This window comes from Ursus americanus, chromosome 13 (assembly GCF_024610735.1).
Source record: "Ursus americanus isolate L20-20 chromosome 13, mUrsAme1.1.p, whole genome shotgun sequence".
Lineage (NCBI taxonomy): Eukaryota > Metazoa > Chordata > Mammalia > Carnivora > Ursidae > Ursus > Ursus americanus.
Genome location: NC_142139.1, coordinates 55183556 through 55209837, shown reverse-complemented (window position 1 = coordinate 55209837; position 26282 = coordinate 55183556). Strand labels below are relative to the sequence as shown.

The following is a 26282-nucleotide window of genomic DNA, read 5'->3' as shown; positions in this document are numbered from 1 at the left end:
CGGTGCTCATGTGAGGTTCAAATCCTTTAGTCCTGAGGCTGAAGCCCGGGATTTTGAGTTCCATCCTGATTGTAGGTTGCTGCACCAGGGGTGGGGTTTATGGCAAGATTATGTTACAGCCTCTTCTGTTTTGATGTGGGTTGTCTCGTTTGCCTGTTGTGTAGCAGTCAGCTAGTTTTGGGGTTTCTTTCAGAAGAAATTGTTATGTATGTTGTTGATTTGATGTGTCTGTGGGAGAAGGTGTGTTCAGGATCCTGTGTCACCCATCTTGAACCAGAACCCTCTCGATTTAATTTCATAGATGCCAAGAGAGGGCATATGGTTTGTGGTCACAGAATACTTTCCCCATGGGGCATCACAGGAAGCAACATTATTTCCATGCATATAGGCAGAATTCTAAGATGGCTCCCAATATTCCTACCACCTGGTGTACACACACCTTCTCTCAGTTATCCAACCAGATTTAGGTGTTGCTTTGGAGGGATTTTAATTAGATTAAAGAAAAAATCAGGTGATTTTAAGAAACAGGGGTATTCACTTGGTCTTGACTTAATCAGGTGATCCCTTAGAGGGGCTGGACTTCTGACAAGATCAAGGCATGAGAGGGATCCATTCTGAGGGAGATTCTCTTTGCCAGTTTTGAAGACATAGGGGACGACATGGCAAGGAATGCAGGTGGCCTGTAGGAGTTGAGAGCAGCCCCTAGCTGACAGATTACATTGAGGCCTCTATCCTACAACTGCAAGGAAATAAATTTTGTCACAACTACTTGAACTTGGACGAGCCCCAGATGAGACTGTAGTCCAGTGGATGTGCCGATGTTAGTTTGCCTTGTAAGGCTCTTGAGCACAGAACCCAGCCCTTCTGACCTGTAGGACTGTGAGCTAATAAATGGTAAGCTTCTAAGTTTGTACTAATTTATGACAGCAGCAGTCAAAAACTAAAACAGTGGAATATTTTGCTTCACAAAATTGCAACTATTATTTCTTAAATATTTATTGATGTTAAATCCACATTACACCAGCACAACAATCCAAAAAGTAGTATGATAGTACTTTTTTATAAATACAACATAAGAGGTGGCAAATAATGCTACTTAATCCCAAACCCAGCAAATCAGCAAACAGTCACGTTCAGAAAAATTTGGCAAGTAAGATATGACATTGTCATAATTCTACGATATAGATAGATAGGTCCATGAAAGACTTTGTATGGTATCGTAAATCCCATATTAGCAATGCATATAAGTGTGGTCAAAGAAACTTGCACCACTCTGCAAAGAACATCTGCCACCCAGTGATCAAGCCTATTAGTCATTTAAAGGTTGGTTGGTGTTCTTACAAAGAAGTAGAAAGCTGTACATGTGAAGCAGTAATATGAAATATATGGGGTGGTACACAGATATAAAATTATTTTAAAAAATACTACGTATTGAATTAACTGAGCTACGACAGTTCAACATTTTTATTATAAATAATGAAAGATATATGTGTTTTGCATAAGGAATACAGTGTTTTCTTTTCATAGCAAAGTACCATTAAAATCTCATGTTTTATAATATCTGGCCAAATTGTTTTTTTTCTCCTTTTTAAATTTTATTGGTTCCGACTTAAAACCATCAAGTCTGGTCAGAATCATGTCAGTCTAGCTGTTGCCGGATCACATGCATTCAAAAATCAGTCTTTGCAGCGATGCCTTTACAAACTACCCAGAACCCAGCACCTTCTTAAGGCAAGGTTGCATGGCAGCATGGAAGTGAACTCTTATTTTCCATTCACCACATCACAGTGCCATTGGAAAAAAGTGATTATGGCACAAACCTGTTTTTGTCTCTCCCAAGTCTTCATTTCCCTCCAGTAGACTAGCTCCTACAGGCAGTTTCTCATTGATGCCAATCTTGCAGTCTCGGTCCATTTTCCACTTGCTCAACACACCTAACCTCTTCAGCGACTACACAGACTTCAGACACACCGAAACTTCCATAGCACATGTGCTCCAATCTCCCAGGTGACCCTAGATCCCCTGACTTTTGAATGGCAGTGTTATTTCACCTACACTTTAGGTTACATTTGAGGAAAACCAAAGAAAAGCCTGGCCTTCACCATGTCTCCTGCCCCTTCTACTTTTATCTGAATGAATACAAGTGTGCTGGTAGCATTTTCCTTCATTCTTCCTACTCCTTCCAGACCCCTCTTTCCTCTGACTACTGTACGCCTTGGTCATTTGGGTGATCTGGATGTCTTTCGTGGAATGGATGGTAATACAGTTCTGCTTTACTCGGAATACTTTATATTATTTATATTTAAATTAGCCTTTTAATATGGTTTGTAAGTAAGCTTCCTACCAAGGTAGCATGAAAAGAAAGAAAATACTACACACATAAATGAAAAAGGTGGTTAAGAACTAAGGTATTAACCTTGTTAGAAAACTCTCAATACTAATAAAATTTAAGGCAATGCCTTCCTTATGATTTTTTGCAGAAACAAGGCATTTACTTGGATTTGTCATTTCCTCTTCATCCCTATATATTGCACTTGGTTCACTGTAGCTGTCTGAACACACTGCCCACTTAGAATCATGTTAGTAGTATTTGTGGTACATTTTGCCTCCTGTTAAGCATTCCGCACTGTCATGCTGTGTAGCACCTACAGCTAGTGTTTAAGGCACTTTGGAGAAAACAAATTCTGGTCACCTTTGAACAGCTGATTTCCATTAGCATTTTGGCATCTCACATCGCTTTCATCACAGAAATTCCACAAGTTTTCAGTTGGATGCTGAATGTAAATTTTCTGTGCAATGTGTACATTTCTATGAGCATCACCTACTTAAACTCTAAGTAAGAAAAATATTATTTTGGTGTTATTTCTTATAGTCAAAGGTATGTTTTTGCCCTTTACATAATGTGACAAAGGAATATGTTGGTCAAGGCAATGGCTGTTTCAGTGTTTGAGCGTCAGTAAGAATGTTGGATTACAGGTCCTCACTTTCCACCAAGCCGGTATTCACTGTCAGGTGAGATGGGCTGGCTTCAGGTTGGAACGCGGCTTTGATGTCTAGTCCCTGGTCCGAAAGTGCTGCATAGCGACTGGCAGAGGGCCGTACTTTTTTTGGCTTGGTGCTCTGTGGCTGCTGATGCCACTGGGCTACAATAAAAAAGGAAAAAAAAAAAAAAGATTTAAAAAAAACCCAAGATGTCACTGGAAAGCACTTAAATATTTACAGAATGTCTTTTAATGTATACCAGGCACGTGCTCTTTGGCATGGTAGAAATCCTAAAAGGTAAGCACAGTTTTGCATTTTCCTCCTATGTTGCAGATTTACTGTCTGTCCAGGGTAGTGGGACTATGTAACAGCTAGGTAGTAAAAGAGGGGTAGTTTTTTTTAAAGTATATACTTACTGCAGCACAGGAAATCCTTCGAGAAACAGTCACTTAGCTTCCTAATTCTTACCTCTCTCCCCTTTAAAAAACATCTTCACAGCACAAAATGTACAAATGTCATAATAATTATAGTAGTTAGGTATTCGGGATGGATGTTTCAGCACCAATCGAAAAGAAGTGGGCACTAGGGAAGGCTGAGGTCACTCAATACTTGAAGAACCTCACAAAATTATTTCCTATCCAACAAGAGGTAAAATTTGAAATCAGTTCTTAATTTTTTCTGGTGGTTTTCTTTACGTCAATAGATTACATAATGCTACTGTACTAGCCTGTGAAGTCAACAGAAACAAGTTTCTTTCAGTTTAAGATGCATGTACACAAATATACATACACAAACACTCACAAACCTATTGCTGAGCTGCTTAAGGTATATTACAGAGAAAAGCGCTAAGCCACAGAAAGGATGCATTCCAGGATCACCGGTACACACAATTAGAGTGCAGTAAGACACTGTGATAGGATTGTAACACAGGAGGAAATGTTAAAAGGCAGTCATTTGCATAACACAGTAACAGGAAACTGTGAAAAACATGTGGTTATTATGCCTTGGCCTACTGTTAACTCCTAAGGATGCTTGAGTAAGGAACCACAACTGACTAGCCAGCGTACAATCCACATGCATATTTTGCTAATAATGCAAAGTTCCTGAATGATACTTGGGTATTTGTTCTCCTGGTGTAGTTCACTATTAATGTTGAGAAACTATAAATAGAAAGAGAAAGAACAATATGAAATTCTGGGCAAATAAAACAGTGTAGTTTATAAGCTTATATAAAAGTAATATGATTGGCTGTCCAGATGTCTACTTTTGCATGATTGAATGAATAACTGCAAAGAGATGAGAGGAAGTGGCACTCACTGTAAACATCCAGCCTGGCAGTACAGGACACAATCCCGGCTTCATTCTTGGCTGACACCGTGTACCACCCAGCGTCTTCTTTTGTGGCTCCCTGAATGAGCAGGCAGATGTAGCCGTGATTATCCTGGTGCATGCTGGAGAAACGGATAAAGTCATTAGGGTTCTCAATTTTTTAAAAGTGGCTTTGGACATGAAGCATCATTTTTAATTAGATCATTAGAAACAGAATTGTGCAAGTAGCGGATAATAGGGTCATACTTATTCTGGAAAGGCTGCTAGCCCCATTAAAGTTAATGGGGGAGAAGAGCAGACATCAAGAGGTTGAATAAATGTACGTACACTTAATTTCTAGTGGCGGATCGGCCTTTCGAAAACCCACTGAATAGTTTCTGTATCACCACTGAAGCAAATAAATTCATCTTTTCTTCTAGGTATGAACACTTAAAAAAAATCACCATGAGATTAACTTAGAACGTGCTTCATCACATACCATTAGAGCTTCCTTGCAGAAGCTTAATTATACATGAGGGTAGAGAGTGATTTTTGTCTTCGATATCATCAATAGCGTGACTCTTATGCAGATGCGTGTGGTATACAAAGTGCATCTTTTTATGTACCCTTAGGGCCTATTGACCAGACGTGGGTTGAGCTAAGTCACCGTGTATTCTCACCTCACTCGGTCAGTGCTGTGAGTGAGTGATTCATTTTCCTTCTTCCAAAATATCTGAGGCGGTGGCACTCCTGAAACGCGGCACTCCAGTCGCACTGGGTACCCATCAGCAACTCCTGTGTTTTGCAGCTTCTCGATAAACACGGGGGGTTTGTGTGCTTCTTTAGCTAAGGAAACAGGAGATGACTTATCGATCAGTGATACACAAAGGTAGCACTATAAAGAATTCAGAAGCTTTCAGAAACATTGTTTAAATGGATCTTTCACGATACCATTTTTCACTTCAGGTGGTGAGGTGCTAGTCCTCTCTCCAAATCACTCTGTTACCAAGAAGGTTCCTGTGCTTCATTCCACTCATTTTTTTCGTCAATTCATTCAAGTCTGACAGGCCCACACAGTGCACTGGCCATCTGCTCCACAGAATGCCTGTCTGACGGGCTGCGTGACACTAAGTCATTGCTAGCATCTGGGATGGCTTCACTAATCATGTCGCCAAGCACGCACAGCCTTTACCAACCACTGCCACCTAGTGACTCTGCGGAGAACAAGTATTTCCAGGAATTGGATCCACTCAAGACTCCCTCCTTGCTGTCAGAAATGTTTGCTATGGAGATTCTGAAGATTTGTAAGTCTTGGCTTAAGTGAGACATACCACAGGATTTGAAGGAGGAAAAGAGCAGGGAGACATCTTTATCTAAACTTGGCAGCTTTAAGTTGTTCCTTATAAACTAGGGATGTACATCCTATAAATTATGAATTCCAATTTGTATTTTTGAAGGAAGCTATAAAAAGATGACTTTTTATTACCCTGAAGGAAGGAAGCCATAAAAGAGACAACTTTATTACTTAGTCTGAAAAAATCAGAACTATTTGTTAATAACCCTCTGAATATTACCATCTGATGGGAAATTGTTTTCATAGATCGTGGTGGAAACAATTTCGGAGAAAGAATAAAGTTCATCATCTTCTGAGCTACCAGTAATGCAGGTGAGGATGCGTGTCTTCACCACCACCCTGGCCTTTGGAGTGACAGATGTAGCAAAGCAAAACGGGGGAGAAACAGATGAAGATGATAAAAACTGCACCTGAAAATTTCAAATACCTAAGACTCTCTAAGACTTTGATGTAGAGGGTTATACTTTTATTGTATTTCACATAATTTCCTGGCCCAGGCTCTTTCGGAGGAAGTGGGAACGGACCTCAATATTCTTGCTGGATCCCAGCTTTGAGAAGAGCATACAAGGTATAAAATGAGCCTTAATGTCAGAGCAACCTCCCATAGCATCACACCCCCCACTTTGGAGCACTGCTGCGCAGGGTAGTGGTGGTGCAGAGCTCCACACAATTTGTTCCTTAGAGAAGGACACAATCCTTACACAGACTGACGCCTTACAGCCCCTACTTTACAGGTGGGGGAACTGAGCTGCAGAGACCTCCTCTGTTTGCCAAAGGATGTCGCTAATCCACAAGAGCCGGGCTCGGAACTGATGCCAAAGACGTGAGGCGTCTAATTACTGTGCCCTCTGGCACCTTTCCAGTGCAAGTGCTGACTGAGCACAGGCCAAGATGCTGGGTCTTAGACCCTCACGTCTCAGTCCTGAAGGGCAGATGGGATCCAAGGGAACATTCAACAGAATGCTGAACAGTTTTAGTTGGAGGAGGGATGTTTGTTTAGAGGGCTGGATAAAATTGATCCTAGTTGTGTAGGAATATTGAATATCTGATGTAAAATTTGAAAGCATGGCTAACACACAGCACAACAGCCTAGGTATTTCTGACCTCTGTGTGTGAAAAATGTCCTGGTGCTTTTATTAGAATCACTAGCCAGGATTTAGCCCGGACCTTCTGGACTTTATTCTCACAGCTACTCTATTTCTTGAAAGAGCTCAGTGGCTCACAGTGTGGGGAAGAGCACTAGGAGTCGTCAGACCATGTGAGTGAGTCCGGCCTCACCCTCAGTTTATTAAACAGGGCCCTGGGAAAGTCACTCTAACTTCCACACCTGTAAAATGAAGAAAATTTGCTCCAATTATCTGTGACGGTTTTTGTGAGGACCAGCTGTGATAATGTCAATAAAGCACTTTGCAAATAAGGGTATGAGAAATCAACATTCTTTTAAAAAAGAGAACAGATAACAGACTCTTATGCTCAGCTCCTAAGGATATTATAAACCTTCCTTATCTAAGAGTAAGACTTTATATAATATTATGTAATTTTATGAAATTTACCTAACAGTATAATTCATTAAAAAGCAAATCTGAATTTGATGACACTGGGTGTAGATGATAATGTTTAAAATTTTTGAATTTTGATGCCACTGCACATTATTTTAAAAAGTAGGTAGAACTTTATGCATGAGCATAAGTTGGTGATACATAAATTCTTATATATCAAGTTTGGTTCTGGAATCCATGACACCAGAATCCAATCTATGTAACACTGGAGGCCAACACACGCTTGAGGACTAGAACAACCCAGAACAGCTGCTAAACTCCTCTTCTCTCTTGGCCAGGCTAATGGGAGACAGGAAAGATAAATAATAATGGCTACACTGAAAAAAATGTTTCTGATTTGCTAATAAGCCTTATGTCCTAATTGGCTATTTTGATGATACAATCTATTTTCTCAGCAGTTTGATTTATTTCCATATTGGTTAATAATGCAGGATTAATCTACATTTCTGAATCTGATAATTCATTCTGAGAGGAAAAAAATTGACCGACTTGCTTACCAGCAACCACAAGCTCCAGGCTGAATGAGTTTTGTCCTGCTCGATTGGTGGCTATACACGTGTAGATGCCGGCGTCTCGTGAGGTGACTGGCTCTATGATCAGAGAGTGCACCCCGTTCTCGCGCACGAGCATCTTGTGAGCACTGTCGGGGCGTATAGGTTTTCCATCTAGTTGCCAGCTTAGATCTGGCGTTGGTAGCCCACTGACCTAAACCAGAAGGGAGCATATAAATTTCTCTAATACTGAAACAAAATGGAATCATGAATAGCTAAGGAACCACCATAAATCCTTCCTTCGGGAATACGAGAGATGGCTTTTAGTGTCAGCGCATGTTGCTCTTTTGCCCAACCTCGCCATGGCTTCCTAAGCCATCATGGCCTCACTTCTAAACATCTCTTGTAGAGCGACCTAGAGAAAAGTAAAATGGGGATTTTAAAAATTTCTGTTCTTGTCTTAGCTCACCAGGGTTATAAAGCTTACTGGGATGATGTCAGCACAGGGCTCTGAGCTCTTTGGAAAAAGGTGTCCAACCACAGTAACAGGAACACATACTCAGCTGACATGTATACACTATAAAGCTTGTTATCAAAGGGTTGCCATAGCTATGGAGACATCAGTTAATGCATCCATCAGCACAAAGAGCTATTATTATTTTATACTCCTTGAAACTAAGTAACAAGAGCAATATGAAATTACCCAGAAAGCCATCTCAACAAATTAGCATCACAATGGAAACATAAAATCCTGAAACCATGACAGTTGTGTTGACCAGAGATCAGATAAAAGCACATTTAATTGCTAATAACACATTGTGCTGTGAAGGGTAGGGATGGCTGCCATCTGTCAGCTCTTTATAGTTTTGCCCTTGATTGTGAAAGGGAAGAAAAGCACCATTATAAGGAAAGCTTTTGTTTTGTTTTGGTTTTACACCGCCATCCCAAATTTACTAGTGGGAAATTGCATACAAAAAGATGTCAGTTGGGACTGTAAAGTAATTCTTTTGAAAACCTCGCTCTGCCAAATTCCATTCTTGCTGTGTGATACTCATTTACACTGCCTACAAGGTGCCTCCCTCTGTACAGGTAACAAAGGTTTCGAGAATTTAAGGGAGAAAAAGGAAGTGAACTTAAAATACTGGTTAAAGGACGAAGACATTTTGGAAAACAAAGATAGCAGTAGTTAACTTGGCTACTGAGAGGGTCAGCCTCTCTGTCCTCCCGTCTGTGTCCCCCGGCGTTCCACGTAAGCTGCTTTACCTGTTTGGAGAGCACCAGAGGCGGCGTGGAGGAAGAGGGAGTGCACACCTCTGGTCAGGCCCTTCCCAGGCTTAGATGTAAAGTGGCACTGCTTGTTCCCATCTTGCTAGGTTAGATCCTGACCAAGGCCATGGTGTGCGCAGTAGGACAATCACTCAAGGCGCTTTGCGCACTCAACCCACCTAATTCCCAGTGCATCTATGCCAGTGGACAGAGTTAATCACATTAAGGCAAAGGGAAAATTCCCGGGTCTTCTACCCCTATTCGAATTCCAGCCCTTCTGGTTGTGCAAAGAATCTAAGGTCATTGTAAGCAGATCATGATTTGAACAAAAGCATGCTCTCAGCTGATATGGAAATGGGAGAGGCATGAGCAGATGTTACTGGTGGAGCTGGATTCGTTATTTTCCCTTAGCACTTAGTACCAAGTCAAGGGTAGTCAGCTTCTGGGAATGTACCTAACGGGTTAAAAGGCTTTTTTGGGGGGAAAATCTATCTGTTGCTTTAGTGAAAGGCTTATTTTCATGATTTTGTTTTCTTCTTAAAAAGTAAATATATTGATAATTTTTTTTCTTAAAAAAATGTAGATTTTTTTTAGACCCTTTTTACACATAACATAATAATCCCTTGGTATCATCTAATAATCTAAAAATTTCCCCTGTTGACTCAAATGTTGTTTTATAGGTGGTCTGTATGGATTCTTTATAGACCAAAAATAAATACACATATGCTGAAACTCAATTTTTGTGCTTATACTGTAAAAAGAATTATGCTGGAAAAATACTTTTGTTAAGAGTACTTTTTTTTTTTTCTTTTGAAGATTTTATTTGACAGAGCACATGCAGGGTGAGGGACAGAAGGAGAGGGAGTGGCAGACTCCCCGCTGAACAGGAAGCCCAATGCAGGGCTGGATCCCAGGACCTGGGGATCATGACCCAAGCCAAGGCAGACGCTTAACTGACTGAGCCACCCAGGTACCCCAAGAGTACTTTTTAAAAAAAAATACATTTGTATAAACCCAGATTTAATCATCCAAGCGTCTTATATTTGTGTTGTGCAATCCCAGAGAGAACCAGCAGAGGGAGCCCAAATTTTAAAAACCTTATCCATATTTATGAACTAAAATTTAGATCAATAAATAATGGGGCAAAAAACCAAAGCAATCAAAAAAAAATTTCACAGCGGTGGTTATTAACATTTCTGGTCTCGAGGTCCTTTGAGAAAATGATGAAAGCTGTATCATACACAATCTTGTATGCGATTTCAGAACTCACACCTAATGAAACCTGCCTACGCAGCGGCCCTGGGGTAAGCAGCCCTGCTGTGAAATGGGTAAGAGAAGGATGTCACTCTAACTTCTCCTAGAAATGGGAGGAATAAAAGAGTAGATACATGGCTACAAAATTTATATGAAAAAAGAATGAAGATAAACTAATTATTAGGATATGACAGATTTAACACATTTATCACTTCAACAAAATGGTAAACTTAAAGGGAAAAAAACCTCCCAGTGACTCTGTACAGTATGGTATGTGGAGTTCTAAATAAAGAACACATTTAATAAAAATTTCAGAGTAAAGGTAAGGAATGACAGAATAGTATATAAACATCCAGTATATGTCACTCTTTTTTTTTTTTTCTTGTAGGCTGTAAACATTTTAAGGGTGTGCACCTTACATAATTTCCCTAAAAGGGACTCAAGAGAAATGGCAGTAAGGGGGGAGGGGGAAGGGAGCAAGAGATTTGCAGGCAGTAATAAACTCTTACTTTACAATCCATTCTGCAGAGTTTTCCTTCTTGAACGGTTAGATCTCCAGGAGCCTGAAGGAAGTGAGGTCTGAAGAATCGCTCTTGAATTGGTTCATTTTCATCTCCACTGTCCCTTGATCTAGAACGAGGCCTTAGGACAAGACAGATTATAAACACAAAGATGGAAGAAAAGGAAGGAACAAAGGGGTAGGGGGAGGGAGGAAGACAGAAGTTATTTTCAGGCTCTTGATTTTCTTAATAATACGTGGAGTAATAATATAATTTCTTTACCTGATTCCTACTCCTAAAGTTTACACATAAAGTCAGAAAAGTTAGCAAAATCTCGTTTCATTTGCAAGTTTATTATGAATTTAATAGTCTGATAATTACAGAACTTAAACAATTCTATCCTAATCCTTAAAGCTAATACAAATCATAAAAGGGGAAATGGGAAAAAATGAAGTACTCTATATTAACCTATTTTTTTCTAAATAAATATTTTTGAGAGCTGTATGAGAAGTAGCAGCAGCTGTTGCTCATTTATTACCAAATCTTTTCCCAACAGAAAGTAAAACTTCCCACGGTGATTTGAAATTTATAGGAAATTAAAATTTATTATTTTGTAAAACTATATCTTTCTAATCAAAATTCCTTTTGATATCAACCAGGAAAACAAATTATATTTTTTAACTTTAAAATAAATAAAATTGTGAAAATCTCCCAGATTTTGTGCATCTCTCTTGCTTTTGAGTATGTTGCTAGAGAAACCTTTCAGAACAACACCAATTTAAAGTAACTGCAGGGAAGATGTAAGAAAGGAAGAAGGTATTGAACATAAATGGTCACTAATCACTAGAAGGGAAGTTTAAAAACACTTACCTAGAAAAAAGAGTAGAACAAATGAAAGGTCAGTGTCACAGGCTAATAATTACCAGCTTTTTTATATCGTTTACTGTTCTCCAAGTACAGATCTAATTTCTGAGCAGAATGCTTTTCTAGGAGACAGTAATCCATGGAAAAGCTTAAATATATTGAAGACGCAAGAAAGGCAGAAGAACGATGCAAGCGAACGGATATGCTACTAAACCCATTGTGTTTGTAGCCATATACACAGGCCTAGGTTCTTGTGAACAGATAGGCCCCAAACAAGTTAGGATATTAAACCCCCATGTGTTTAGGTATCAGAACTGTCTTCCAAATTGTTGAGCAAAGGGCTCTGTGCGTCCAGTCACAGAAGGTGTAGACAGAGCACTCGTCTGGTGCTTCCTCAGTGTTCCTGGCTGACCTTCTGTGAGCCTAACTTAGTATATATACATTCATTCTCTTCACCACCAGTGTTTGCATCTGTGGCCCGCAGCTTACAGTCAGGGCCACTGGAGCGGGCTCTGTAAAATATCTAAATAGGAACCCAAGATGACAGGCTGGGTGACTTACCCTATTTTTTTAAGTGCAAATACGTTACTAGGAAGTGCTATCCTTTCCTCGTCCCTGCCTACTATTATTCCGTCAACATCCTCGCATGAGCTCAGGGTGACTAGGAATAGAAAGCACACTCTATTGTTAGCAAGTACTTGCTGAGCATTTAGAATAGGGCACATCTTACCTACAAAACTGTCAGCTAAACTGTTTCGAACTAAGGGACTGAAAAGTGAACATTAGCAAACTAGCCGATTTTAAGAAATTTAGTGGCAGTAATTGTCACGGCTAGTCTAGACAGCTGCTGGTTGGAGCAGTTTGGTTTTGAATGTGTACCATTTAACAGTATTTTCATGTTAATGTGCCTGCCATTTAAAGGTGTTGAGTCTTGACTGCTTCATACATAAACTGGGCCCTATTTAACAAATTAGTGATAGCAACTGTCTGTTCCTTTCCCTTTTCTGAATTGCAACGGAGTAGAATAATCAAGGAGCCAGGCAATGGATACACCGTATTCACATTCTTCTGTCTTCTGTGTTCACTGTTTCGTGGTCACACCATGATTCTAATAGTGTTCAATTTACAGTAATAACTACAAACAGTAGTAACACCTACAGGAAAGAACATGTGAAATACCTTCTGACATGAGGATGGCCTGAGGGAGAGCGGGGACTGCGACCTCTTTGGTTGACAGCCTGTACCATTAGGCGTCCAGTACAACTGATGCGGCCCTGGCAGAGACATCAGGAAAAGACGTGATTGCCGTGCAAAACAACTAACCATTAAGCACCATGTTTACTGTTCTGTTCTCCGTAAGACATTATTTCTTAACAAACCAATACGCCATATTAGTAAAAGACACCAATCCCTCTCAGAAATGTACCTTCCCTAAGTTAAACTCCTTGGTAAACTCTGTATTTGTTTAAGGAACTGGGTGACTAGGTCTTTCTTTGAACTACTAAAAAAGCTTTTCTGTTTTATCTAGAATGGTATTTAAAATGACAGTCCTTACTGAATTAATTATAATCTGCTATGGTTTCCCTAACACATGAAGTTGAATTATAAAACATAGCAGGAGGACATTAACTGTCTTGCGGAAATTCCATTTTCATGGTCAAGTATTGGTTGTAGCTAATTCTGAAATCTAACTAGATGATTTTAGTTTTCTGACAGATCTCTTTAGTTAGTAATGTATATATATTAAATGTTAGTCGTATTCCTTCTAAAAACCATATATCAGAAGAGATGCCAGCATGATGAAAGGAGCGTTATGTGAGAAGTACGCAGGGGGATGACGAGGACAGTAGAATGACTATAGGTCTCCATCTTCCCATGAAATGAGCATAGTCGTGATTTAAAGCAGTGAGATATCTAAAATATGTGGGTTGTATGATACAGGCCTATCTAATGAAAAGCTGGATTTTCTCAAGTTTTATCTCTTAAATTTCTCAACTTGAAAAACTGATATAAATGCTGTCATAGGATAGACAAAAGTAATACTTAGAGGACTCAGAGGACATGAATAAATCACCATTGTTACTTTGGCTTTTTATTTTAGCCCCTTCTTTTAATTTTTTTCCTCTTACTAGTAGAGTAGCAAAATAGATGATTTTCTCCTCTTACATCCCAGGAGAATGTGAGCAGTTCTACTTCTAGATCCTGACGATGGCCAGAGGGAACAGCAAGAGGGGAAGAATGAGAAGCAGATCGTTAATGATTAGACTTAGGGATTCCGAGCTCCCAGTGGATGAGCCGCCCTCAGGCGCACTTACAGCCCAAATTTACCACTGACTCTCATTTTGCCAGGTTGCCAGTGTAGACAGGTAACAGAAGCAAAGGTGTTCTGTATGTTTTGAGGAACTGCTGAGTTCCACCCGAGAGTGAACTGGGGCAAGGGAGCACAGTGGTGGAGGGGACACAGAGAAACCCCGTGGCAGGATTCGGTGAAGGGCAGGAATCCAGTCAGCAGGGCTGTCCAGTCTCCCCCCAGCCTGGACTTCTTTGGGGCCTTGACCACTCCGAAAAGGCAAAGACAACACAGTGCTGTAATACAGACAGGAGAACTAGGAACTACCACACAAAGTGGACGTTGTAAAGAAGCAAAACTGAAGTAGTCTTATCCCATTAGATATGTAACCTCCTCTAGCATTCACAGTATTTGCTATTGAGGTCATATTTAAACACTGCCTTTCTTGAAAATTTCCAAGGAGGCACGAACTGTAATGTTATTAGGGGGATTATTTCTAACTTAGACTTGTTTTTTCCAAAGTTCAGGCCACACGATGTAAATTCTCTCATGCTAAGCTCTTGGCAAACACTTGGAAGTCCCCCTAAGCTAGCCTGAAATCTGAAAATTAATTTCATCTAACCTCCCCAAATCTATGCCTGCTACAAAAAATCTAGACATGACTGACTTAGGAGACCCCGTTAACATTACCCAACTGATGCATCATGGCAGCTGCTTTAACAAGCGAACATGTAAGATCCATTGATTCTTCTGGGGGCTAAAGAGGGGGGATTTTGTTTTGCTTTACACAAATAGCTTCAAAACTGCAGTGATATGGGATGTGGCTTCCTTACTATTTGCTTCGCTACTTAAGCAGTTCATTTTAATCTGGATAGATTAAAATAGATTTATATAATTTGGATAGATTTTTTCCTTGTGGTTTAAAACCCAGACGATCCACAAGGGAAGTTAACATCAACTAATCATTTATGCGGTTAGAAAAAGATGTAAGTTAAATTCAGCCTTTAACCTTGAATTTGGGGAAGCAGATAAAAAAATTTTCTCTAACCTGGATTTGAGTTTTGACTTTCCTAAGACTTTGGGCAAAAAACCAAATTTGTTCAAGACTTTGTGTCTTCTTCTGTAAAAACCAGGGCACTAGATCTGTCTCACACAGATGTTGTAAAGATTAAATGATACAACCTAAGATGATTTTTATCTTTAAAATATCAAATAGTTCTTGATATCATAAATTAACACTATTAGTCATCCCAGGTATTGTTTTACTAGACATTATATATGCACAGACATGCACCAAGATGATTTTTAAGGGTCCTGACACCTTGGTTGGCTCCAATAAATTTCTCCAAGTGGTTATACTTTGCCTGAGTATGCTCTTAAGTCCTTTTTTTGATAAGTCCTTTTCTTGATTCTTTCAAATACCTCTTTTAACGACAGTCTCCCCTGCCCCTCAGTGCTCTTAATGCTGGGATGAGTCTTAGTTTCCTTTGTATGACCCTCCTTAGCTCTGGAGTCAGCCTAGGTTTGTAAACCAGGCCTGTCCCTTACAACTGAGTGACGTTAGTCAGGTAGTTTAACCTCCTGAGTTTCCTTATCTAGAAAATAGGACCATACAGTTAATCAATCTTGCATGGGTTCTTATGAAGATCAAATGAGTGTGTAAAGTACTCAGTCTTGTGTTTTGCACATAGTAAACACTCAAAATGTTAAATTATTACAGCACTGAATATGGATATAATTATAATAATGACCAGATGGACATGAAGTATCCCTTAGAATTGTTTTAAAAAGTTTGTTTTTTTCATATGCAGTGGGGTTTTCTTTCTTCTTTTCTTTAGTTATTAGGATATAATTTACTCCAAAGGAAAAATTTATGCTATTGCTTGGACGGTGCCAGGCACACTGGTATATTCAATGTGTTCATTTATGGAATGGCTGCATTTGAGGCATAAGATAAAAGATGTCCTACTCAACTCTAACCATTAGACTCTGCTTAGGAAAAGCCCTGACTCCTCTTCCCTCTCCAAAAAATAGGGTCAACAGATTGGCATACTACTCCCTAAAGATTACACACTTCTACAATGTTTTCAAGGTTTTTACTGCTACTGCTTAGAACCACATACACAAATACTGCCACAGAATATCTTTACCCAAATTTAAGAAACAGGAGTATGTCACCATTTGCCACCTTTTAAACTCCTACAACATGTTTCAATTCTGAACATAAAAGGGAAAGGCAGGATATTAAGGAGGAAGAATTGTTAGTTTGATAATACAGTGATATTGGCTAAATATGTATTACTAACCAATAAATGACCAGGAGCATTTAGAAAGCATCCAAACTAACAAGTTGTATAATTCTGACTTTTTTTTGGGGGGGGGAACCCCAGAAGTCAGTGAAACACTTTTTGAAAAGATACACGCAATTGAAAGTTCAGATTTTTAAGTCTGGTCGTCTTACTTATGAAGGTCATACAAAATTCTCATCGTGCTAAGGCGCCAATTAACCCCAGTAATCGTGACTACCAGGCTCTGATGCACGTCAGTGCTGCTGCCTTTGCTTTTAACTTCCTCATTGCTATCCACTTTATTATTAACACATGAAGGAATAATGGAAGTGAATGTTTAAAGTTCGAAAGGAGCCAGGAAACCTTCTAATGCTAAAACAAAACACAAGCAAACCCACTTAAATTTAATTCAGCTGTGTGTTACTTTTCTATTCCAAACAAATCCACAGAGTTTAAAGCTATAGAACAAGTAATAAGTTTGAATTTTTAATGTGATTATGTATTAAACATCCAGCTTGTAAAGATTATTTATGCCTCATGCAAGGCCAATTATTTATATAATAAGGAAATAACATTTATATTTCCTAGCTTATGAAATTTAACTGTGGCACACAGGTCTTTGTAAAAGCTTGCCACTTGTATACATAATGCAATTTGAGGAAACATCAAGTTGCAAAACAGCCCTTCCAAGCTCCAAGTGCAGCACAGGGTAACTTAGCAACACAACAAAACAAAGTAAAACATTCCTGTTTAGATTTAGTTGTGTCTTAAAGATAGGATTAGAGTCTAAAACTGCATTTGTGATTCTCATGTTGGCATTCTGTTTGGTGTAGCACTGCATAATCACTCATTATTTCACTCAACTATGTGACCGCGTCGGTCTCTCATGAGCTGCTGTCGCAGCACGCGGAGTGTGACACACAGTGTCCACTGTGTGTTTAGAGCTGTGTGTTCCGTCCCAAGTAGAATTTGGATGCCGCCAACAATATCTGATGTGTTTCTTATTCCCAGAAGATGAACCCAGGTGGAAAAATATTCTATAAAATATTCTGCTGAACTTTAGTACTTCTCTCTTTCCTTGGTTCTCACCCTTTCTCTTGGCTGCTCTCTGTAATTACTTTCCACTGCTCAGGAAAGCTCTGCCGTCTGTGTTTCATTACTGAACTCATTTTTCCACTCCAGCCTTTTCCTCTTTCCCTCGGTCATTTCACATCATGTACACTACAGTGTACCAGAAAAAATAGATGTAGTTGTCTCCCTTTCAAACCAAATACATTTAAAAAGTGAAAAAAAGTTGAAGGTAACCAAAGGGCACCAAGGAATTGGGGAGTCAAGTTTTCGTTTGACTATATGTTACGCTTTTGGGATTACTGTACCCTAAAAAACTCAGCTTTGACTTTTCAGATTTTTCTCAGTGCCTCATATCATGTTTCTTTTAAATCATGTTTGGTTGTTTGTTTTTTAAAGATTTTATTTATTTATGAGAGAGCGCGCACGCATGAGCGAGTACGAATGGGGGAGGGGCAGAGGGAAAAACAGACTCCCCACTGAGCGGGGAGCGCTCCATCCCAGGACCCTGAGATGGTGATCTGAGCCATCCAGGCGCCCCTCAAAATATGTTTTAATTCACAAACTACAAGAATGGCAAAATACCTTAATATACAGTAACAAAATAGAGATGAAAACTGTTAAACATTTCTATTATGGTATTCCCATAAACAACAAATGATGACTTATATCAAGGATTAGGTAAAAAAACGGACTGCGGATGATCACGGTTTAAACGCCTCTTTGTCTTTCTAATGGGCAGTGAAGGCTGTTTGGGTTTCCGGGGGCAGCTCACAAAACCCGCACCTGGCATATCTGTACATACCTGCTACCGAGGACGCCAGGGGAGAGCAGGAAATTAAAATCAGCCAGGCAACATGCTGACACTTGGAATAGCAACTAATACCGAGTACCATAAATATAAAAATTCTGCCGCAGCAATTTCCATCTGCATGCCCACCTTCAGGATTTCCTCAGATTGTCTTCCCAAGTTTTCCCTCCTATGGCTTCCTTTGGTCCGTCAGGTAGAAAAGGAGACATAATTTAGTCTCACCCTCTTTAATTAGAATACCGGCTGGATCAGCTAACCTTGAGAGACAGCTGGAATTCTCGGTTTGGGAACTGCTTTGGTTTCTGTGACCTCTGCAGGTCTTGGACTTTTGCTTCCTCTGACAGACCCAGAGCAGTCACACTACTGTTTGCTGAAATCACAGGTGAGATCACAGGGACGTTCTGTTCGAAGGGCTGGCTTTGGGCTACCTGATACAAACTGGTCCACTTCTCATTTCTTTGTCTCCTCTTCAAAGGGTAGAGGCCAAGAACGAGAGAGGGTTAACTTTGGGACTTGTCCTGGGATTTGGTAAAGCAGCAGAATTCTCTGGGGACTGGAGGGAGGGCCTTGACAGCTCTCTTTTGGGCCTTTTGGCGCCGAGTGTGCTGGGAGCAAAGCAACTTCCCAGCTTCATGTGTGGCTCCTGTCAGCTGTGCTGTGGGCGTGGCCGGTCTCCGGCTTGCGGCTCCCTCCGCCCAAGCCCACAGCTGTGGCAGTTGTGGCACAGCCACATCTGCTGCCTAACTCACCCCTTTCCCATGGGGGTGGTCAAAAGGAAAAGCCAGGAGCTCAGAAGACCACACACCAGCAACACGTTGGGTAGAAACTCCATCCCGAAGTGACCTGCTTACTCTAATAGTAGGACTGGAATGTCTGGAAACAGAACCATCCTCTACATCCTAATTCCACAGGCTTCTGCCCACTTTTAGGGCTGCGGCTTTAAGACAGGGTTATTAGTGTCTCTGAATTAAAATCGTGACAAAACGAGCTTTTACTGAAAGCATATTAGGTGCCAGGTAAACCGAATGCATGATTTAAATCCACAGGATTATTCTCATTTCATGGAAGAGGAAAGAGGCACAGAGAGGTTAGGTGACTTGCTCAAGGTCACATGGGTGGTGAGTGGCAGAGATGGAAATTCAGCTCCGATCTGTCTGATGCCAAAGTTCAGGCTCTTCACCCCTGACCTGCACCACTTAGGCCTTTCAGTGGCACCAGCTCTGTTCTGCGTTTCTGGTTTTTGTGGTGTCATTTCATTCTTTTCATTTCTTTCCCTTCCTCCTCTTCTGTGTTCCAAAGGGGATCATCAGCAGCCTGCTTCATCTAAGGACGTCGTCATCACCTGTCAGTAGTCAGACGCTCAGACGCTGGCATGCAACCTCCAGCTCTGCTCATGGCCAGTGGAGTCCCTCCCCGCTTAGAACTTCTCCACATGTAAAACGACATTAGTATAATTTGAAGAAGACTGGAAGCAGGCTCATAATGGCAATTTTACATTTATGTTCTTTGTTCTAGAAAACCGCTGACTCCAATAATGGTTTAAAGCATTCACTAGGAAAAATGTCTCAAAATTAACATCAGGACCAGGACTGGCAATTCGATCTCTTATAATACATTCCAACCTTTCTAGGGGAAAGAGGAATAAAGGACCTAGCATGAAGAAAAATTCTGGATTTTGCTGAGTTCTCCACTAGTATTTTAGGAGGCAGAAACTGAAAACTGAAATGTATTAATAATAGTCAAGGAAATATACTAAAATACAATGAGAAAGAAAAAAGCAGGTTCTACTTCTTTTCCCTCAAATCCTCCAAACATGGACACAAATTAGTATTACAATGTAACTTTTAGTGAAAGTTGTGCTTTTGACTGTTTTTCAAGGTGACAGTCATGTATTCACTGATTGAAAAATTAGAACCTCAAGGAAGTGCATATTTAATATGGAAACTGTTGACAGGGAAGAGTTTGCTATGCTCTCTCACAACCTGATTTGTGGATAAATAGAATTTCATTCTAATCTTAGTATTACTGCAGAAATAGATGTTTATGTAACAATGTAGTATTAGGATAAACAGTGCACAAACTTAGAATTGTGTAAGCTTTGCTGAAATTATTTGTATCATTTTCTACCACTTCATGTTTCCTTCAAAAGAAATAATGAAATATGGAATGATAGAAATAGGTCAGAGATTTAAAAAACACAACTGGACAATCTTCATTAGTTATATAATAAAATTGTTAATTTTAGCTTCTTCTTTTTTTTAAGTGTGCTATTTACATGACTTCTACTGACTTTGTAAAATTACCCTGTCATACATTCAGCTCTGAAGGTACAAAATCACTTCTTACTCATTTTTGCATCCTCCCTACCCAGCACAGTGCCTAAAACATGCCTGACACTCAAAAAAGAACTTGCAGGCTTGAGTTGGGAACCTGATACCCAGTAGCTGCCTATTAAATTCTAAGTAGGCAGCTGATTTTTTGACCCTAAATCAAAGGGCAAAAACAAGAGAAAACATTTGGATGGAAACTAATCCTGAATGCCATACACAGATGCTATCAAAATTCTAATTTGTCTACATTATATACTTAAATTCCATTGAATTAAGTATATATATTTCTTTTAAATATACTACTTTTTGAGAATTTTTTTACTACAGCATATTTATGTATGTCACTCACTATCCTTTTTTGTCTTCATAGAACTTGATCCTATCTGAAATTATATTATTTATGGATGTTTTTACGGACTTATTTTCTATCTCAGGACTTTGTTCTGTCCACCACTGCAACCCCACCACCGAAGTAAGAAGTGTAACTTTTAGGCCCTGAGTAAGATTTGTAGGACGAATACACATCTGCACTGGAGTTATTCATGTGAAAAACACCTGATGGAATAAATAAATACTAATGAAACAAAGAATTTTTCTATCCTCCAAAACCAAAATGGACGTAGAATTTGGGGAGACAGTTTAAAGTCACAGAAATTGATTCCATCTTTTAATGAAACAGTTCCTTTCTCCAAATAAATGCCTGTAAGCGCTATGCAGAGAACTGAAGCCAGACCTCTACCCTTAATCTTTACCTGAGGGTTTGCAGCCATAATTGTGTAATTCCCATCGTCGTCTAGGGTGGAGGCTGCGGTGTGGAGAGAGCAGGTCCCGTCAAGATCTCTTTGAATGGTGTAGTGATCATTCTTTGGAGAGATCTGCTTTCCATCTTTAAACCAGTAGATCTGTGAGAGGAAGCAGTGATGAAGGATTAAGGATGTATGTAGTGCTGCTCAGTTTAGGGGACTGAGAAATACTAACTGGGGGGCCTACAAAGCTGATTGGAGTTTGCATGTTAAAACGTTAAACAGAACATCTGAATCGGAAATTGATTTTTGAGTGAAAAAAGTAGGTAACAGATTTAATTCTATTTTAGTTTTTAAAAATTATACATCTTTATTTTTAAAAATATGTATATAAGTAGGTATTCATATTATTCACATATTTTTTACATATTATTTATATGGCGGGATCTATACCAAACGTGGACAGTAGTTAGTTCTGGGGTGGCTCTACAGGCCTTCTTCTTTTTGCTTCTGTTTTCACATGTACTGAATGAAATGCACTGAAGTAAAATGTGTTACTTGTAAAGCAAAGGTAAGAAGGTTATTTTAGAGAACAATAACAGACCCCAAACTCCAACCATTCCACTGACTGTGTTAGACAAAATGGCAGTGAGGAGCGAGCAACAGTTAGGGGTCAGTCACGGGTGGAGCTCTACTGCTTTAATTCTGGGCCAAGGAGCACATGCTCCAAGGTTGAAAGTTTGTCCACTCTCCCCACAATGTTAAGGAAAACACAATAGTATTTAAACCTCCAATAATTTTCAATAATATCTTAACTTGGTTTGATAGAAAATTAAATGTGAAGAATAAAGTAAAAATAAAGCTGGACTAAGTAACACATTTTAAAGTGGTCAAACTACCTCTTTCATAGGTCCTCCTACCTCCCCTCATCTTTAAATAAAATCACTGGCGTACAGGTCCTTCATGATGAGTTATTATTTTTTGACAGTTGAGACATGGGGCCGTAATGGTGAATCACAGTGCCGGCAGCCCTCCCAGGACTGCGATGCTGAACTAATGCCCGCATCGACTCACCGCTAGACTTACGGTTAGGGAACTAAACAAATCCCCCTTTCTTTTTTTTTTTTTTTTTTAAGATTTTATTTATTTATTCGACAGAGCTAGAGACAGCCAGCGAGAGAGGGAACACAAGCAGGGGGAGCAGGAGAGGAAGAAGCAGGCTCTTAGCGGAAGAGCCTGACGTGGGGCTCGATCCCACAACGCCGGGATCACGCCCTGAGCCAAAGGCAGACGCTTAACCGCTGTGCCACCCAGGCGCCCCTTTTTTCTTTTTTTTAATGATTTTTTATTATATTATGTTAGTCACCATACAGTGCATCCCTGGTTTCTGATGCGAAGTTCGATGATTCATTAGTTGTGTATAACACGCACGTATTGCATGGTGCACTGGGTGTTACACGCAAATCCCCCTTTCTAAAGCCCCAACAAGTTCTTTGTCGTCCCTGTTGTTCCTGGCAACCTAAAGCATTCCTAACTCATTCCTAACCGAAGAAACCTACTTTAGAACCTTCAGTTTTTAAAATGAAGGTCTTCCTTAATGTAAATCCATATGCAAATTGAGACCACAATCGGCATTCAAGTTCAACTCTCTATACGTGAGCCTCTGAATCTGAAAAATCTCTTTGAAACTTACATTTCTAAGAAAGGAACAGCTAGAAATATGTAGCACTAAATAAGCGCGTGAAAATCGGGATCTGACTGCTGTAACGTTTCCAACCCCTATTTTTCAATTAGCTCTAAATTTACAGACTGTATTATTAATCTCCAGAACCTAAAAATGAGTCAACTAGACTCGTAACTCGTAACTAAATTAAATTAGATAAAGCACGATATTTCATAATTATCATTCTCTTCTTGGTGGTTTTATGTTTTCTGATGGAACAGAGAAGCTGTGATTAGTATACAATTTCTTCCTTTTGCATTCTTGCCACTACACCAGTTCTTCAGACTTGTTTCTTTCCTTTAATCATACTTCTAACATCCATTGTACTTGGAATACAACTTTCAAATGAGAAATAAGAAGCAGTCCAACAATTTTACCAACACTGCTGATGGAGAGGACAGGGGAGGGTACAAGAGATGAAAACAGGGTGAATTAGAAATTCCTTTCAATTTCAATTTTCTCACCTCTCCATATGGAACAAGCATGTCAAGGGGAGAATACAATTTTTTTAAAAAAAAACATAAGCAAAAAAAAAAGGATGTATTTTTAAAAACATGATGAATATCCCATACTTTAATTGTCCTAATGTAATTTATACACCACATGCCGAAGAAGCAGTTCTTCAGTAAACCAGGGAGGCAAGAAAAAGAACTGCAGTGAGGACAAGAGGGAGGAAGGGGGAGGAAGGAAAGGTGAAAGAAGACAATCTAACAATAAAAATTCTTAAAAAATTAAGCCTCTTAAAGCTGTGAAGCATTTAAATCCCTACTAGAAAAGCAGAGTTATGTTAAACACAACAGCTCATCTCTCAGGTGAACAGAGCGTTCTTTAAAACAAGAATTAGTGATCTTAGAACTTAATTAATGACCTTAAGCCTTGAGTAAGATTTGAGAATAACAAGGGATCTTTGTGAAGATTTTGGAAGCTTAACATACAATTTCTTGTTGAGTTTCATTCATAAGCTGCACATTTATTTTTAGTACATGAATTTGATATCATGTTTGTGAATACACAGCCATTATCCAAATTATGCCAAGAATAAAGAAGTTTTCTCTAACAACAGTTTATTATTATAAAAGTCTCATCTTAGGTAGATACGCGTTTGAAAATTTAAGGCTATTTTCTTTGCTCTTTCTCTATGACATTACTGTTAAGCTTTTAATTTCAGTGAGTGTATTTTTCATTTCTATATGCTTGTTTTACAAATTTGCCTGGTCTTTGGTATTGTCCTGTTTTTTTTCCATTAAAGTTTCTATTTCTTTTATTTATTTATTTTTATTTTTAAAAAAGATTTTTATTTATTTATTTGAGAGAGAGAGTAAGCACAAGTGGGGAGAGGGGTAGAGGGAGGAGGAGACTCCCTGCTGAACAGGGAGCCCAACGTGGGGCTCGATCCCAGGACCCTGGGATCATGACCTGAGGTGAAGGCAGACACTTAACCCACTGAGCCACCCAGGCGCCCACTTTGTTTCTTTTAAAATTGCTTCAATCATTTTAAACAGTTATTTTATAGTTTGCTTAAGACTGTTCAATATTGTGTAAAACCTGAGCTTCTATTTTCTTGTTTCTTTTGCTGTTGATTCTCCTTATCATTGTTTCCCATGTGGTTTGTAAGTTTTTACTGTGAATTTCTTCTTCCTCCCTCTTACCCTACAGAAGTTTCATATGCCCCAAATTGTGAGAGTGTTCTCTGGGGCAGTTTTTGCTTCCTTCTGCCAGAAACAAGGATTTTAATCATCCTGGACTAAATTTCATATAAATTTCTCAGCTTTTGGCTTCGTATCATGTGAAAGTGTAAATGGGGAGTTTCCATTTCTCGTGGGCACCTTTTTCATTCTTTTCTCCCAAGTTCTAGGGAAAAGTGTGATTCTGTTTATTGCTTTCAGGACTAGTGAGCAGTTAGTTATTCTCGTCTCCCTTTAAAGACTGGGCAACTCTTTATCCAGCTGTTTCCATGTGTCTGGAGAAAGAGGGCTCCCATGGAGGTCAGCCTAATCCTCCTGAGTATCAGAGTTCCTTTGAATATCCTTTCTCAACAGTATTCTGGCCCCTAGCCCCTTTGTAAGGACAGGAAGCCTCGGTTCTGTAGATTAAAGATCTGAAGTTTTTATAATTTGTGGTAAGCACTGCCTCTCTGTATGGGACACAGCATGGGGTTCGTGTTCAAGCCTGGCGGCTCACCAGCTCCTTGACCTTGGGCAAGTTAATTAAACCTCACTGAGCTCAGTTCAGTCACCTGCACTTTGGGAGGGACACTGATAACATCACATGAGTAAATGATATAGGTGTATGAAAAGCTCCTTGTCAGTTATTTGTTATTCTCCTGTTCTATTCTTCAAACCCAAACTCTACCCTTCTTCTACTCTTTTTGGTTTCTAATGCCTCCTGAGGAAGGCCCTGAACTTAACAGTACTTCAGACATTTTACATCACAGGTACTGAGAAAGGTCATCTGTATCTCTTCCTCCTATCATACATGCTGTATTTTGGAAGTTTAGCTTAAAAAGCCATGTTTTCGGCTTACCTTTGGCTTTGGATTCCCAGTCACCCTGCATGTGAAAGTTACAGGCATTCCCTCAAAGATCTTGTAATGTTTCAGCTTCATCTCAAAGAACGGTGCCACTCCATTTTCCACAGGCACGTCCCCATACTGAATGTCATCACCTGATTCATCCACAGGAGACCGTTCTAGCCTGTACTCGATTTCACTGATGAGTCTCTGTTCACAGCTGGAGACTTTGTATTCCTGTATCAGGCAGAAAAAACATCATGTTAGCAACTTCAGTCCCTTGTGTCCCATGTGTCTCAGGAGTCTTATTCTCCTCTCCATTGAGGCACTCAAAAGACAGTGATCTTTTTACCAGAGACTTAAAACAAGTCCAAACCCAACTCAATTCCATGTAAAACAAAAAACATCTGGAAGTAAGTATATATGATATTTCAAATTGTCTTCAGGTCTTATCATCTTCCTCCCTCCAAAAAACTATGAAGATGAATTTCTTTCTCTTTTCTCTTGGGGGGTGTGGGGAAGAAAGAAAAAGGCAACAGCTTTGTATGCCTAAACTGCTCACGAAAAGAAAACACGATGGAACAGTGGTTTCTTTCTGGAGGCTGAAAGCTGAGGCGGGCTGGTGCAGCTCTTCGGAAGGGCAGGCAGCTGCAGGGTCGCACAGCATTTTATCAAGCGAATAATGGGCAAAATGGCATTTCTTTTCACTCCTAACAATCCTCAGCCACAAAGCCTCTGAACTCCTCCTCAGCTTTGCAGCTAGTAGGAACTACTCTCCACCCTCTTTAAAAAGAAAAACGGAATTGACAGTCCAGTCAGAATTTTGGTTAAAAAGACAAAAGCAAAGTAGCCATCAACATCCTATGGTGATGAAGGGGGGTCCTACGGTTCTCTTGTTACAAAGCACAATGAAAACAAGGCAGCCCAGTACCAAAGACTCTCT

The 26282-nt window shown here is 39.7% G+C and overlaps 2 protein-coding genes across 13 annotated transcripts in view; one reads left to right on the top strand and one right to left on the bottom strand.

The window, feature by feature from the left end:
- The window catches only part of CBR4 (carbonyl reductase 4), an 87630-nt gene extending 67351 nt beyond the window's left edge, over window positions 1-20279 (top strand). The window contains exons 5-6 of one of the 4 annotated variants that reach the window (XM_087866576.1): window positions 5891-5956; window positions 9777-15902. In XM_087866576.1, the coding sequence (XP_087722702.1) occupies window positions 5891-5940 (50 nt within the window). In that variant the 3' untranslated portion in view covers window positions 5941-5956; window positions 9777-15902. The other 3 variants (XM_045798689.2, XM_045798690.2, XM_045798688.2) reach the window with 3 other exon arrangements.
- PALLD (palladin, cytoskeletal associated protein) overlaps window positions 981-26282 on the bottom strand; it is a 396356-nt gene continuing 371054 nt past the window's right edge. For 8 of the 9 annotated variants that reach the window (XM_045798682.2, XM_045798683.2, XM_045798679.2 and 5 more), the window contains 8 exons: window positions 25355-25576; window positions 21118-21267; window positions 12758-12852; window positions 10724-10856; window positions 7701-7908; window positions 4971-5136; window positions 4300-4433; window positions 981-3143 (listed from right to left, as the gene is read on the bottom strand). In XM_045798682.2, coding sequence (XP_045654638.2) covers window positions 2971-3143; window positions 4300-4433; window positions 4971-5136; window positions 7701-7908; window positions 10724-10856; window positions 12758-12852; window positions 21118-21267; window positions 25355-25576 — 1281 coding nt within the window. In that variant the 3' untranslated portion in view covers window positions 981-2970. Of the gene's footprint in view, window positions 3144-4096; window positions 4143-4299; window positions 4434-4970; window positions 5137-7700; window positions 7909-10723; window positions 10857-12757; window positions 12853-21117; window positions 21268-25354; window positions 25577-26282 lie in introns of all 9 variants that reach the window. The other variant, XM_087866573.1, reaches the window with a different exon arrangement.